This window comes from Haliaeetus albicilla, chromosome 25 (assembly GCF_947461875.1).
Source record: "Haliaeetus albicilla chromosome 25, bHalAlb1.1, whole genome shotgun sequence".
Lineage (NCBI taxonomy): Eukaryota > Metazoa > Chordata > Aves > Accipitriformes > Accipitridae > Haliaeetus > Haliaeetus albicilla.
The window spans coordinates 21,762,783-21,776,405 of NC_091507.1; the positions used below are offsets into that span (position 1 = coordinate 21,762,783).

The 13,623-nt window shown below is 38.7% G+C and overlaps 1 protein-coding gene across 20 annotated transcripts in view; it reads right to left on the reverse strand.

Annotated features, from left to right (window-relative positions):
• MCF2L (MCF.2 cell line derived transforming sequence like) overlaps nucleotides 1-13,623 on the reverse strand; it is a 158,879-nt gene that overhangs the window by 61,076 nt on the left and 84,180 nt on the right. For all 20 annotated transcript variants that reach the window (XR_011322121.1, XR_011322120.1, XR_011322122.1 and 17 more), the window contains one exon: nucleotides 7,992-8,075. Coding sequence is in view for 16 of the 20 variants with exons in the window: in XM_069770226.1 (XP_069626327.1) it covers nucleotides 7,992-8,075 (84 nt within the window). In the remaining 4 variants the exon portion in view is untranslated. The remainder of the gene's footprint in view (nucleotides 1-7,991; nucleotides 8,076-13,623) is intronic.

A 13,623-nucleotide genomic window follows, 5' to 3' on the forward strand; every position in this document is an offset into this window, starting at 1 on the left:
CCTTTGCATCTAATCTCACCAGAAAAACAAGAGAAATATATGAGCTCAGATTCATCTGATAAGAGAAACCACCATTTCCCTCCAAACCCACATGTAATTAGAAGAGCTCAAATAGTATCCTTGTGTTAATTTGTGGTGAATATTACTTCAGTCTAGCAGCTTACAGGCAATATGGTGCTACCGCTGTGTAGCTCTTGAAATCAAACTACATCAGAAAATAACGTGCTCTGGATCCATTTAAACAACAACAACAAAATGCAACTATTACACAAATGTCACAAGTTTGCAAACATAACCTTTACAACACATCCAAATGCAGCAACGTTAAGTCAAGGGAGTTAATTTTAGCTATATAAATGTTCACAACACAAATGTAAGTTAAGAGCAATTTTGATCTATTATTTTTTATGCTACCCAGGCTCTCAGGACCAAAGCATTATCCTTTCTCATTAAAAACATTTTTCAGCCATGATAATGATTATTTCTGTTGCTCACGAGGTGTTCTGCTCTCTCTAGAATATCTATTTTTAGGTACAGTTATACATTATTTGCTGTATCCCCATTGGTTACTTGCTTTGTTCTACTTAATTTCTATAAATAGGACATATGAAACAAAAGAACAACAAATGGCTTACAGGACATGTCCTAAAAGCAGAAGCACGGACTATGACCTTCGGGAAGTTCACAGACCACCACCGACTGTCAAGGACAAATAGAGCCATCCGGCCTTGACACTGCCTATTAGTTTTCAGTTTCTAGCACAGTCATCTGTGGTTATCTTGGGTGGAGATGACTCTGTCCCACCATGTGTTGTTAAAGATTGCTGTTCATTGATTATCTTTTTCTCCAGTATTTTCCTGCTGGGACAATTACGCACACATATACCTTCAAATGCTGCTCAACTGCTTTTCCTTATCAGGACCTCGCTGCTGAAAAGAGTTTAGGGCAGAGCAACCTGACATACGAAATATAACAAAGTAAAAATCCTACATATAAATTTTGTTTCTATTAAATAATAGTAAAAGCAGTAGGTGAGTTCACTTTTTAAAGTGTCCTTTGTTTCATAATGAACCTGATGCAGCAAGGAATGATTTTTTTTTTTCCCTTTATTTGGAATCACTTTTTCTTGCTTCACCTCTGCAAAAGCAGCATTACAGTTTATTCCTAAATTAGCTGTGTAAAATTTGATTTTCTTCCCTTCTCCCAGAAGTAAATCAAGCCACAGAATTTAGAGGGAGGAGATAAAAGGGAAAGTTTAGGCATCTATGTTTGGGTTTTGTTGTTGTTTTTTGTTTTAGTGAGAGGGAAAGCATTCGAGTGACAAAATGAACAATTTTACTTCTCTCATCATTCTTGAAACACAGGTTTAAGGCAAAAATTTAAAATATCTTATTAAAAACAATTCACACAGTAACCTTCCAGCAAAAGCACCCCTCTTTTGACATGACTGCAAACAAGATTAATTTTACTTAAGCTAGGTCTTTTGAACGAAAGCTGTAGATCCGAGCCATTTAACGATGATGCTCTTGAATCTCGTGTGTGCGTATTGATCAGCACAGAGATCATGTTTTTTTTTCTTATAGTCTGAATACCATTTCATTTGCATTACAGATTCAGGCTAGAAGACCCACCTCTTTGCTCCATCATCATCTAATTATATCCAGCTACCTTGCTTCCTTTTTGTGGGGTTGGGCAGAGTGTTTTTGAGAATACCTTTTCTTATGCAAACAGGAGCAGAATAATTAGGGGTACATTACAAAATAATCTGCTTTTCTTCCCTGGAAATCTGAGCAATCTCTTTGCTGCTTCCAAATTTTGATGGCCGTACCAAAAAACTAGCATGTCTTTCACAGGGCTGTGGGGAATTACCCTTTTCTCTACGTGTGTGTTCACATGAACATGTGTGTGTTTTTTTAGTAGATGTAAAATTCATACTTTTTGTAATCTTCTCTGTCAATGCTATTTTAAGTTGAAAAGAATACTAATTGTTTCTCATGGGAGATTGTTTTTAGATACCAAGTCACTAATATGCCTCTGGATTAGAATTTGTGTAAAACAGTGTTGCAAATCTCCTTGGCTTGGTGCTTCTCTATCACCTTACCTGCTTAATAAAAAAAAGAAAACAAACGCAAAAGAGATTGCAACTGTGATGGGAAAAGTTAGATGTAGCAGAATATAAAGAATAAATGGTAAATTACCTAGATTTAAGGTAAACTTTACCAGTCCCATCTCACAGTAGCACAGCTAGTTTTCCAAGGATCATTTTTCCACTCCTTTCGTACAGGAGATCACGATGCTCTGGGTCTGCATAATTTTAACAGTTGGTGCTACTGTTTAAATAATCATATACAAAAGTCAGGAACATGAAGTGCTATTTCCTAAGCACACTTAAGTCATTTTGCCACCTAACCCATGGAGCTAATGCAATTCAACATGTTTTTAAAATGCATGTTTCTCCAAAACACAGGGCTGTCACTGCTGTAAAAACTGGCCTTAGACCAAGGCGCGTAGATCAATTTAGAAGAGCTCTAACTGGAAGTTTACTAGAATTGTAGAGGTTTAGCCACTGAAAAATGTCCATTTTATAGAGGCAATCTGTGTTTTCTTTGATACTAAATCTGCTAAAGAAGTTTCAGTTGAATAGGCTGCCAAAGTCAGTTATAAATGAGTTAATAACTAAGCTTTCTTTTAATGAAGGCTCACAGAAGTAGGGTGGAAGCAGATCTACTTAATTTAAAGTGGTGTTGCACTTTTATTTTTTTTAATTGCTGACATATGCTTTAGTGCTCTTTACCTCTATGGTGTTTCCATTTTTAGATTGAAAAGTAATAATCCTCTCACTTGGAGAATGTTCCTTACAGCTGCATGTTATGAGACAAGTCTCAAAAAATTCCTGGGAATCATTTCAGGTACAGTGTGTACAGACTGATTGCACCCACTTACGGACTGATGCGTTCTCTTCTGCTCTTTGCAATAAACAAAAACTAAAGCTGGGACTCAAGAGGCATTTGTTTAATATTTCAAAAAGAAATAATATTGAATGGTTTTAACCATTTTCATAGAATCACAGAAGCACAGAATAGTTTGGGTTGGAAGGAACCTTTAAAGATCACATAGTCCAACCCCCCTGCCATGGCTAAGGACATCTTTCACTAGATCAGGTTCCTTAAAGCCCCATCCAACCTGACCTTTACATAGTCACAACAGTGTTTGTATTTTTTAACAAAAAGTAAGGGGTTTTAATATCCTTTCAGAAATTTAGATTAAAAAAAAATAAAAGATACTAAGATTAGACTAAGAAAATGCTCTCAAAGAGATACTTGTTTGTCTTAGGAACACATAAAACTATTAAATTCCAATTACATAGGTCAGTGCATCCTTGCTTAAGACTAGAAATAGGAGAGGGGGCTTGTGTGTGCCATTGTGGACAGAACTCGCCCAGCAAATAAATTTAGGCTGTTCCACGGCTGTGGCTGAAATTTCAGGACTGTGAGCTAGAGGAGAAGGAGAAAGATGATTTTCCAGTGGTTATGACTAAAGTAATTAGACATAGTCACTCCACCAACAGACCTGAATTTATTAAAACATTACAGTTAAATCACTACTCTTTTGGATGGTGATTAAAATTCCAGTCACTTGTTTTAAAAATTACTCTGTACATATTGAACTATTTTAATGAATTGTAGCACTCAGAGTTCATCTAAGTTTTTGCATCCTTTTTTTGTAATTGGGTGTGTATAATTCTGTTGCGGTGGTTCAGCTATTATGTTTGTATGTTTATGATAAAGAATTTCTCCTTTGTACTTGCATAATATACTTAACTGGAGTATTTGGAGTATTTGAAATTACCTGTAGATTTCAATGAGGTAGTGGATAAAAGCTTCATGGCATATCCTTTGCAAAGAAAAACAGAATCAAGAGGAATTTATTAAAATATTCTTTCCTTGAAATGAGAGAGAAGTTTTACTTGTATAACTTCACAAGCTGCATTTTGCCCACACTGATCAGCAGCAAGTATACTGGCTTAGAAATCAGATTGCAATAACTAAATTTGTACCTGATTCTGTTTGAACTGGAGACATCTTAGCCAAGGATTCTTTTTTTTTCCCCTTTCTCTTTACTACTGTTCTTTTTTTAAATCTCTGCAGACAGTGGGTTTAGCACAGTAAATATAAAACAGCAGTTAAACTTACACCTGTGCAAAGGAGAAACTGCTAATACCTCCACCACTGTCAATATACAACATAGACACTGATCATGTTATACCGGCAACAAAAATCAAGTTGATATTTTAAACAAACTGATGCAATGTATGTGGTACAGGATCCACTCAGAAGTTCTCAAACACAATTTTACAAACAGACTCACCACCCCTGGATACTTCAAAGGCAACAGTTTAACCAGTGAGGTATTTTCAGGTCGTTTCCACAGAGGAGAGCAAGAGCACAGCCAAGTAAATAAAGTTACAGAGAGCAAGGAGAAGCTTATTATTTAGAATGATAATTTAAAGGGCCAAAGATATAAGCATTTTGAAAGCTAGTACCAATGCTAACTTTTTCAACTGCAGGAAAAACAACTATGAATTGATAGGCAAAAATGCAAGTAGCATGAACTTGTATTTGTATTTCCTTTAATGGAAATACTTTGTTTGAAGTTGTTCAATGCATAAAGAGGCATTCAAAGGAAAAGAGCTGAAATAATTGGTTCAGTACTCATGGTGGCCAAGACTCCCATTTGCACATCACATAGCTTGTTCGATTTAAGATGCATATAAACATACACACCTGTCTGTACGCTCTTTTTCATCTACATTTATTTTAACATACCTGCATACAGTAATGGCAGATAGTTCCAAAGTTGGGTATGAATGTCACACAGCAACTTTCCAATCAAGGAAAGAGAAAAGAAAATACTTACAAAAGAAAATATAAAATGCGAATGAAAGACTGTAAGGAATACATTTTCCAGAGACTTTTAAATGGACCTTCCAATGTCCTGTGTGAGGATTAAAAAAAAAAAGGGGGGGGGTGGTCAGAAGACCCTTTGCAATGCAGAAGAAAAAGTGGTTGCACAAATACTAACTAAAGGAAAAAAAAAAGTAAGAGAGGTGAAACAGTCAACCATGTAGAGCGGATGTTTACTACAGATTAGCAACAACAAAAAAGAGTAACAATTCTTGCAAAGATAAGGACCTTGTTCCACAGAAAGAAAAAACTCCAAGGGAAAAAGTAAACAGCTGGGCCTGAGGTAAAATATTAACATCGGTGTTTATAAACTTATGTGAATGATTAAAAACCTCACCCACAGCTTGCCCCTCCGTTAAATTCAAGCTGAACACATGACTGCATACTCACTGCTGAGCAAGAGCTAGAGCCTTCAGCATCTGTAGGAGTAGCTAGCACCTAGATCTCATTGCACTTTGCTATATTTACTGAAAAACTGAAGCATTAATGTAAAAGTTTTTGCTTTATTTTGTTTCATTTCAAGCCTAATTCGGGTGTCCCTGTAGCATTTCCATTATAATCTAGCAGAATGAGGGACATGAATTACTTTGTACCTGCAGAGGAAAAAAGACCAAGAGAAAGAAGTGACCCCGATTTAGCCCAAAACACAGAAAGCAGCTCAGAAAGGGCTACAGCCTTTAGCCACAGAAGCAGACTAGGTTTCATTCACTATTCAGGCAAGTGTCCCATGAGACCTAGATACATCCTGTTAGAGAAACTAAAGCAATTCTCAAGTATATGTTGCATTGCTGTTAAGCCAAAAAATAAAAACTGAAATGCATCTAAGACATTACACAATTCACCTTATCCGCAAACATGCTATCTATCAAAAGTATTTGTAATCTATGGACTTTCATTTTAATGAGTTTTATGTCCCAAGATTCTATTTCCAAGGCAACTTAGTAATAAGCAAAGAAGTCCCCTTCACCCACACTGTGAATGTCTTCAGTGGCATTACAGCAAAGCCACTCGTAAGCCCAACTGCAAGAACAAACAAATTGTACATAAATCAAGTATCAAAATATTAGCTCTGTTCCTTGTTCACAGAACCCATAACACCACTATTTGGTACAGCACAGAAAATTAACAGCGCTGCAGGAAAATATTAGGATAAAAGAATCGAAGTCCAAAGTGAAATGAAAATGCCTAACAGTCAAATTGCCCAAGAATAATAAAATACGACAGAGGATATAGTCACAGTCCACAGTAATGCAGCTGTCCTACTATTTCAGGCAAACAAAACAGACTTTTAATAGACATGAGCATGAATAAATAGAAGAAAATAGAATGAGGAACGGCTGCTCTTACTAAGCTCTATTGCACGGTGGATGTAATAAGTGCTGAAGATTCTTGTGGCTATGCAAACTCAACAATCTTAAGACGTGAACAATCTGCTGTTGGACTCGATGAGATTTTATTCATCTACTGTAGTCACCCGTTCTCCCCCCTCACTTCAGAGGGGCAAAATGTAAACCCTACTTATGGTTTCCTAGGTAGGCTGATTCTTGCATAACACTGTTATGAGCCATTTTCTGCCTCTGGATAAGAAAGAAGAGCTTGGAAAGTCAAAAAAATAAACTGCCAGAAGAGAATTGTAGCTTAAACACCATCATCTCAAATAGAGCATGAACAGCCAACTTCATGAGCAAAATGATCTTATTTCCAAGTGCTACCACCACCACCCCATAGAAAACACAGTCACTACCACAGACTCACATTTAGTTTAGCTTGTGTGGCAAGAATAAATCATAATTAATGGTTAATTATGAGTACAACAAGATTCAATGAGCTCTTGCCAAGCAAAGCAGTACATTGCTTCATTCCTCTGTGTCTCTTGATCTGATGTAGGGAGGGATTCAAAGGAAGAGGGAACAGTCATAAAGCGCAGCTTCAGCCCAGAGAGCTAAATCTCCTTTATGCTGAAGGAGGCAGGGCAGCTCTGCAAAGCCACTGATGCTCTCCCTCTCTATGTATTGGAGGGCAGGCAGGGCAGAAACTCCAGCAAGTTTGCTTGCACACCTGCAAGAGCTTTACAGGCAGGAAAACAAACTCAGCAGCTTATCAGACACCTGCCACACAGCCTGATCAGTGAGCAAAGGCACTACCTTCCTTTATCCATTATCAGCCAGCCGTGGTCCCAGCATAAAGATGAACCAAGCTCAGCAACCAACCCTTGCATGGCACAAACACAGGCCTGTATCACCTACTTGGCACAGGTTATCCAGGGGCAAAGACACTGCGTTGTGTGAACATGGCTGTGCTGCTTTTAGAGATGGCTTTACACCTAAAAGCGGGTTCCTTTGCAGAAGGCACGCAGTGATACCAAGTCAAAAACCCTGTCCAGAATTTGATGCTACGTATGCCTCAGCCCAGCACTGAGGCTGCGGGGGAACGTACTACCGTGGTGCTCGCTCCACCACTTTGGTCAAGACCAAGGTGTCAGCCTGGGCTTCAGTATCACACCAGACAGCAGAGCCAGTGGCAGCTGAGGCTGTGGGCTGAGGACTGCAAGACCACAGCAACCACCAGCGCATCCACGCTGCACTCTCCAGTTCTCCTCAGTGAGGGCTGTTAGCTCAGAGAGCTCTAGAGCAGCCTTTGAGCCCTGTCCTAGCTGCGAGCACTGGGGAGCACAGGGTGAGTACCCACAGCTCCCTTAGCACTGACTACAGGAGACTACATGTTCCTCTACCAGGCTCACCAGCACTTATTTATTTTGACCCATTAATTCTTTTATCCTACCCTCAATTCCATCCCACTAACCTGGATCCTGGAAGATTAACTATAATTTGAAATTTCTACTATGCTTTTTTAAAAAAATAAATTTTCTTTTTGTAAATCCTTAAATAACAAGTCTTGATAGTCTGTATTTTGAGTTGCTCATAAAATATGAACTTCTCCTATATGAGACCTCAGAAACTGTGAAAGCACAACAGGCCGAACCATACATCTAAGCAATGTCTGTAAGAGGGAACACCACAATCTTACCTGACAGGTAAGCAAATTGTTTCTTTAACTGGTCCTGAATATCCGCAGCATAGAGGGGAATGATATCCTGATGCATGATTTCATCTGTGGAAGAAAAAAAAAATTTGCATTGCAAAGTCATTTTATGTAAAATTTCACAGCAGACATCAAAAAAAGTCATCCCTAGAACACAAACACTCAGAAAACCGTCCAAGTTTTGAAAAATACATGAAAATGTCTGCAGTGTTTCAAGTGTTTGCCAAGGGCAAACTTTTCTTTGAACAGCATACTGATAAAAGAGTAAAGAAATGTGGATTTGCTGATGCTCAGAAGTGGTACGGGATGACACTCATCCAAACACTATAGATCTAATATTCCTCAGGAATGATGTTAAACAGTGGGTTTTTTACATATCAAATTCATTTTTTATTAAAATCTTCTCAACTCACATGAAAAAGGGAAACCTAGGATCCCTCTAGCCTGTTGTCTAGTGTTCAAATACCCCAAGGCAACAGTGTTCAATAAGGTAGGTAGAACAGGCTTGAAAGTACATCCTCACATTTAACACACACATTCGTACCTCAACTGGAAAAGCATTGCTTAATCTTTTATCTCAGCCCTTCCACTTCAGCTTGATGACAAACATACTGTTTTCCCAAATCTTTGTTTTCTGCCACAGTGTTTGAGCAGAAGCGTTTCCCACAGCACATTTCTAGAGGTCAAGCAGAAACCTAAGTTTTGCTGACCTCAATAAAGACTGCATGACAGAGTTGCCTCATTCATTAAACTATGATCTCATTTTTTTTACAAGGAAACAAAGTTTTACTCTTGCAATTCCTAAAAATTAATTATTCTATATTGTTAGCCTCATTGAAAAGTAGCGAAGGGATAACCTAGCATTTTCATCATTTGGTTTTGAACATTTCCTTTAATCTGACATTGTATAAAGAAGTTTTGTTTTCTAATGTACATTGAAATGCCGTTAAGATAGACTCAAATCTGACACTCAGAACTGTGAATATGCACAGGAAAAGTAAGTAAAAAAATCCAAAAGCCATGTAAGGATAAGTGTCATCTGCCTTGAAGTACAAGCTGATCAAACAGAAGTAGAGCTCTGGCCCTCAAGGAAGGGACTTGCTATTACTGAGAACTTTAAAATGCTAGATCTGGAGTGGAGAGCCACTCACTTTACAAGCGATTCTCATGTATGCAAAATTCTGAGAACTGCAATTATTTGAGAACAGCAAACCCCCCCCAATTTCAGTTACTTCTTCCAGATAAGCAACAACTTATACTGGGAAACAGAACTTCTCTGTTCTCTTTCGGCCAGTCGGGTAGAGGAAGACCCATGAACACTTTCAAGGTCACACACTGATCAGAGATTATTTTTCTGCATCCGGTGAACTGCTCCTTGATCAGAAGACCTCTGCATTCCATGCTGTCAAATCCATAAGTGGGTACATTTAACTGCTAAGTCATATTTCATCCAGACCTTCAGTTATGTCATCATCTTAATGGTTTTAAGAGAAAACTGAACACAGATCCTTCAAAAGTCCAATCTCAGATGGCCAAGTCATTTCCAGAAGAGGGGACCCTGCCGTTCTAAAGGAAAAAGGATTTTAGATTTTATTTTTGCTGTCAGTGCTTTTTAATATAAGGAGCCCTCCTGCAGCAGTGTTTAAGAAACTGAGGTAAATACCCCTGATTAGGCAAACCAATGCCTGCAGGTGGACCCGTTTACTTGAATATAAACTATTACAGGGTCAGTGCTTAATTTTTTGGTGAGAGATGGGTAAAGGGAAAAGAATGTAATCACTTTGTAATATGCCATCCTGCCTACAGTCACAGGCAGAAATAATTTTCATTATTGCAGCCTAAGCATGTAATAAAATAGGGATGTTTTGCATACCTAAGTGAATATGTGACATGGAACATTCAAGCAGGCAAGACATTCGTAAGGCAGGGAAACTCTTTATGTTTCCCAGATATGTAATGATCACCATTTCCTCTTGTATCCATGTGATCAATCCCATTGCGGTCCTGACTTGTGCCATATGAAGACCCAAGTCTAGATTTGATTGCCCCAGTGTTCCCTCTGGTTGGAGCAGCAGCTTTTGCAACCAGCACAGGATAGCCCCACAACCTTGTTGTCAAATACTGTTTCACTGAAAAGACAGTATTTTCCTCCCCCTGGTTTTAACTCAAATTTAAGAGCCAGTCTGTTTGCAACTGGCGGAGCAGCACACTGTGTCTGTTTACAGACAAAAAACCCCCAGAAGCCCTTCCTGCTGCTCTCTCCTCCACCAAAGCACATCTCATCTTGCTCTTGCTGGTCTGGTTTCATGACACACTTCTGGAAGCAGAATACACATTGAGATCAGAGCTCATTTTTCAATAAGTTAAAACAACTGAGATAACAAATAGCAGTAAAAAACAAAGCAAGAAAACGCAACTCTTGGAACTGCTAACAGTTCATATCCAGCAGCTTGACTGGATGTGCTTGAACCCCGTATCAGTGCTCACAGATTTAGCCAGAAATCCCTCTCCAGTACCCTGTTTCCTTTCAGAGGAGATGCAATTGTAAAAACTCATCACTCTGCATCATTTCCTTCATATTTAGCATCTCATTTAGCAACATTTAGAAAAGAGAGTTCATCACAGTTTGTTTGGGATTTAATCTTATTTCACTTTAAGTTTGTCCATCACTACTTGAATATGCTATTTCCTTAACAGGGTAAGGTAAGAAAATGCACGCATGCTAAATAGACTGCGAAGGGCACAGGCTCCTTATGCTCATGGACTTTGTGGAAAATAATTTCTTGGAAATATTCTTTAAATAGAGAACCTGCCACCTGGTACATTCTTTAGGGACAATTTCCTTTTTAGTAAGCTAATTAAGTGCACATTAAAATACAGAATTACTGAAAATCTGTTCACTGTTTTCTAAGGAATTCTTGTAGGCTCGAACTCTACTTCCACTTACATGGATTAAGATTGACACAGCCCATGATTTTCCCTGTTCTACCTTAACTGCTTTACATAGCATTTTCAAAACAGAGACCTAAGAGTTTGTCTGTTTTACTGTATCCAACATCCACAGCTGAAAAAAGATGCTTATATCAAAACATGCTAGAACATCCAGTCCTTCTTGAAGAGCTCATTTAAAGAGTTTTCCAGAGTAGCTTGCTTAAAAGAAAGCCCTTGGGATTTATAGTGCACCTGGTATTGTAGGTGCTAATAAACAGTAAAATAAGGTTCTGTGAAGTTATTACTGCTTTTTTATTATTATTATTTTTTAAAACTGAACACATGTAATAACTGGGAACGCACAAAGATTTTTTTCTAAGCCAACAACTGGAGGTTCTTTAAAAAAACCCACATGATCTAGCATTTAAAGTATAAATGTAAGAGATGACAGAAGGGTCATCTTACTAATATAAGGAATCAGTTCTTATTTTAAAAAAGCCTTTCTCTCTAAAAATGTGAACCACAATCTTATGGATATATCATCTTCTAATTCAATTTTAAATCTTGCTTTGATAAGTCCTGTCTCTATGATGGCTTAGAGGGGCCCAACCCCGTCCCACCAAAGGCACCTGACTGCATTTCAAACAAAGCAGGATGACAGGTTGAAGCACAAGGACACAAAGATAACTTGTGCTTGAATTACCTGGTGCCAGTAAGCCCTGAAGAAACCCGGATCTGAGAAAATGATCAATGTCACTCAAGTCAAGATTTTCATTCATTGGTAAAAGGCTCCTCTTTCTTTTCCAATCAAAATGAAACTCTTCATCATTCAGAGTTCGCCTGACATGCAGAAGCAAAACCACTTTCACAGAAGACAACACTGGAGGGGAGTCTGAACAGACTGTACCTATGTTACGTGGAAGGAAGTCTCCAGGCATGACTCATGAGCCTCTTGTAATGGGTTTAATCCAATTCCCACTGAGCCAGCTGGAATTACACCACCCTTTGAGTAGGTCTGCATGAAATTCTATGGCCATTACTTTATACCAACTTGAAAGCCAACCTGTTTGTACACATATGGACACAATTATGCCTTTCAGCACAGATCCCAGTAGCACACCATAAAGCAAACTACAAATAAATTTTCCTCCTCCTCTTTCTTGCTGAGTCAGCAAGATTTTCCTGAAAATGTGTCTACATCTTCTCTATGCAATTCATGCCTTAAATTGAAGAAATAATGTCTTTCTTGACCAGTTTTGTTTTGCTTCTCCTCTGGAACAGCCTAACCACTCAAGAGTTGAATGCTTTCTATGAAGGGGGTCTTCATTTGAAAAATCTCTTCATTAAAGCACCCTCCCATCTGGTAATTATAAATGTACGATAATGACTTTCAGAGCAGTCCCTTCATCTCTCTCAGCCCGAAGGCAAACCTTTCATTTCCTCATTCTTCCCTCTTTATCTTCACCCCCTGACCACCATCGCTAACAGTCAGCTCCTTTGTGTACCCCCCAAAGGAGGAAGGGCCAGAGCAGCAGAGCTGGAGAAGATAGCGCTCTTCCGCACTAAGCCACGTGAAACTAATGAGCTAGTCAAGACGCCAACAGAGCTCTCCAGCTCTAAAACTGAATTTTAAAAATCGCCACTGAATAGAGATGATGCCTGCGAGCTCTGTGCTAGGTGTGCTCCGGCACAACAGCTGCAGACCGAGCTCCTCGAGTCCACGTGCTATTTGTAGCCACGCTGGGCTGATGACATGAGTTCATGCACGTGTTGGTAAACTGAGTATTAAAACCTCACGGGTTCGAAATATATTCAGGAAGAGTTCATTTCTATTTTATTTGACTGCACTGCAATCAAAACAAGGGGCCAGGAAAAGCGAGTGATTAAACTTCTGGAATTTTCATACAAAAGGCAGATCTTTGCTGAAGTCTAATTAGGAAGGAAATTATCACCTGGGTAGAACAGTGCTCTCTCAACTTGTTCATTTCTGGTGAGCTAAAATATCCCAAGCAAGCAGGAAACACGGATTTTTCATCTCTACCAGCATGCCAATTGCTAGCACAAATAGAAATAAAGCAACCTAGCGCTCCAAACAGCTTTGTATGGCACTGGGTGTCCAAAAAATATTTTAAATGATACAGGTATGTAGGAATTTTACTTGTAAAAGCTTAACAGCCTACAGTCAAGCCACATCTCCCATTTCCTCTCCTAGTCAGAAAAGACAGTTTCCTTTCAAGAGCCCTGTGCATAAAAGAGATGTTTAATTTGAGATACTTTTTCTTTCCAGTGAATCATGCTTTATGTAAGTAGTTCTTCTGCGGCATTACTAATATCAGTTCATTTTCTAGGACTGCATAGCCTATTGCCACAATATGCACAGAACAGCAGGCCTACGTAGCCCATTGCTACAATAGGCTAGGCTGGAAACCCATACATTTTCAAGGTTAAGTAAGGAGCTAGCTGAGTCAAGACTTGGAAGCGGTACTGCCAAAGAAAATCTAAAATCTTAGGAGTGATGTTCCCTCTACAAGCCCATGCACAGTGAACAGAGGCATTTATTGAGTGGTGTTTTCAATGACTCATGCATCAGAAGCTCTGACCATTCAGATCTTTCAGAGTCCATGATATTTCTGCAGCACTTTTCATAATCCATTAAGTTTTGGTAATATTGAAATGATTCCATTGA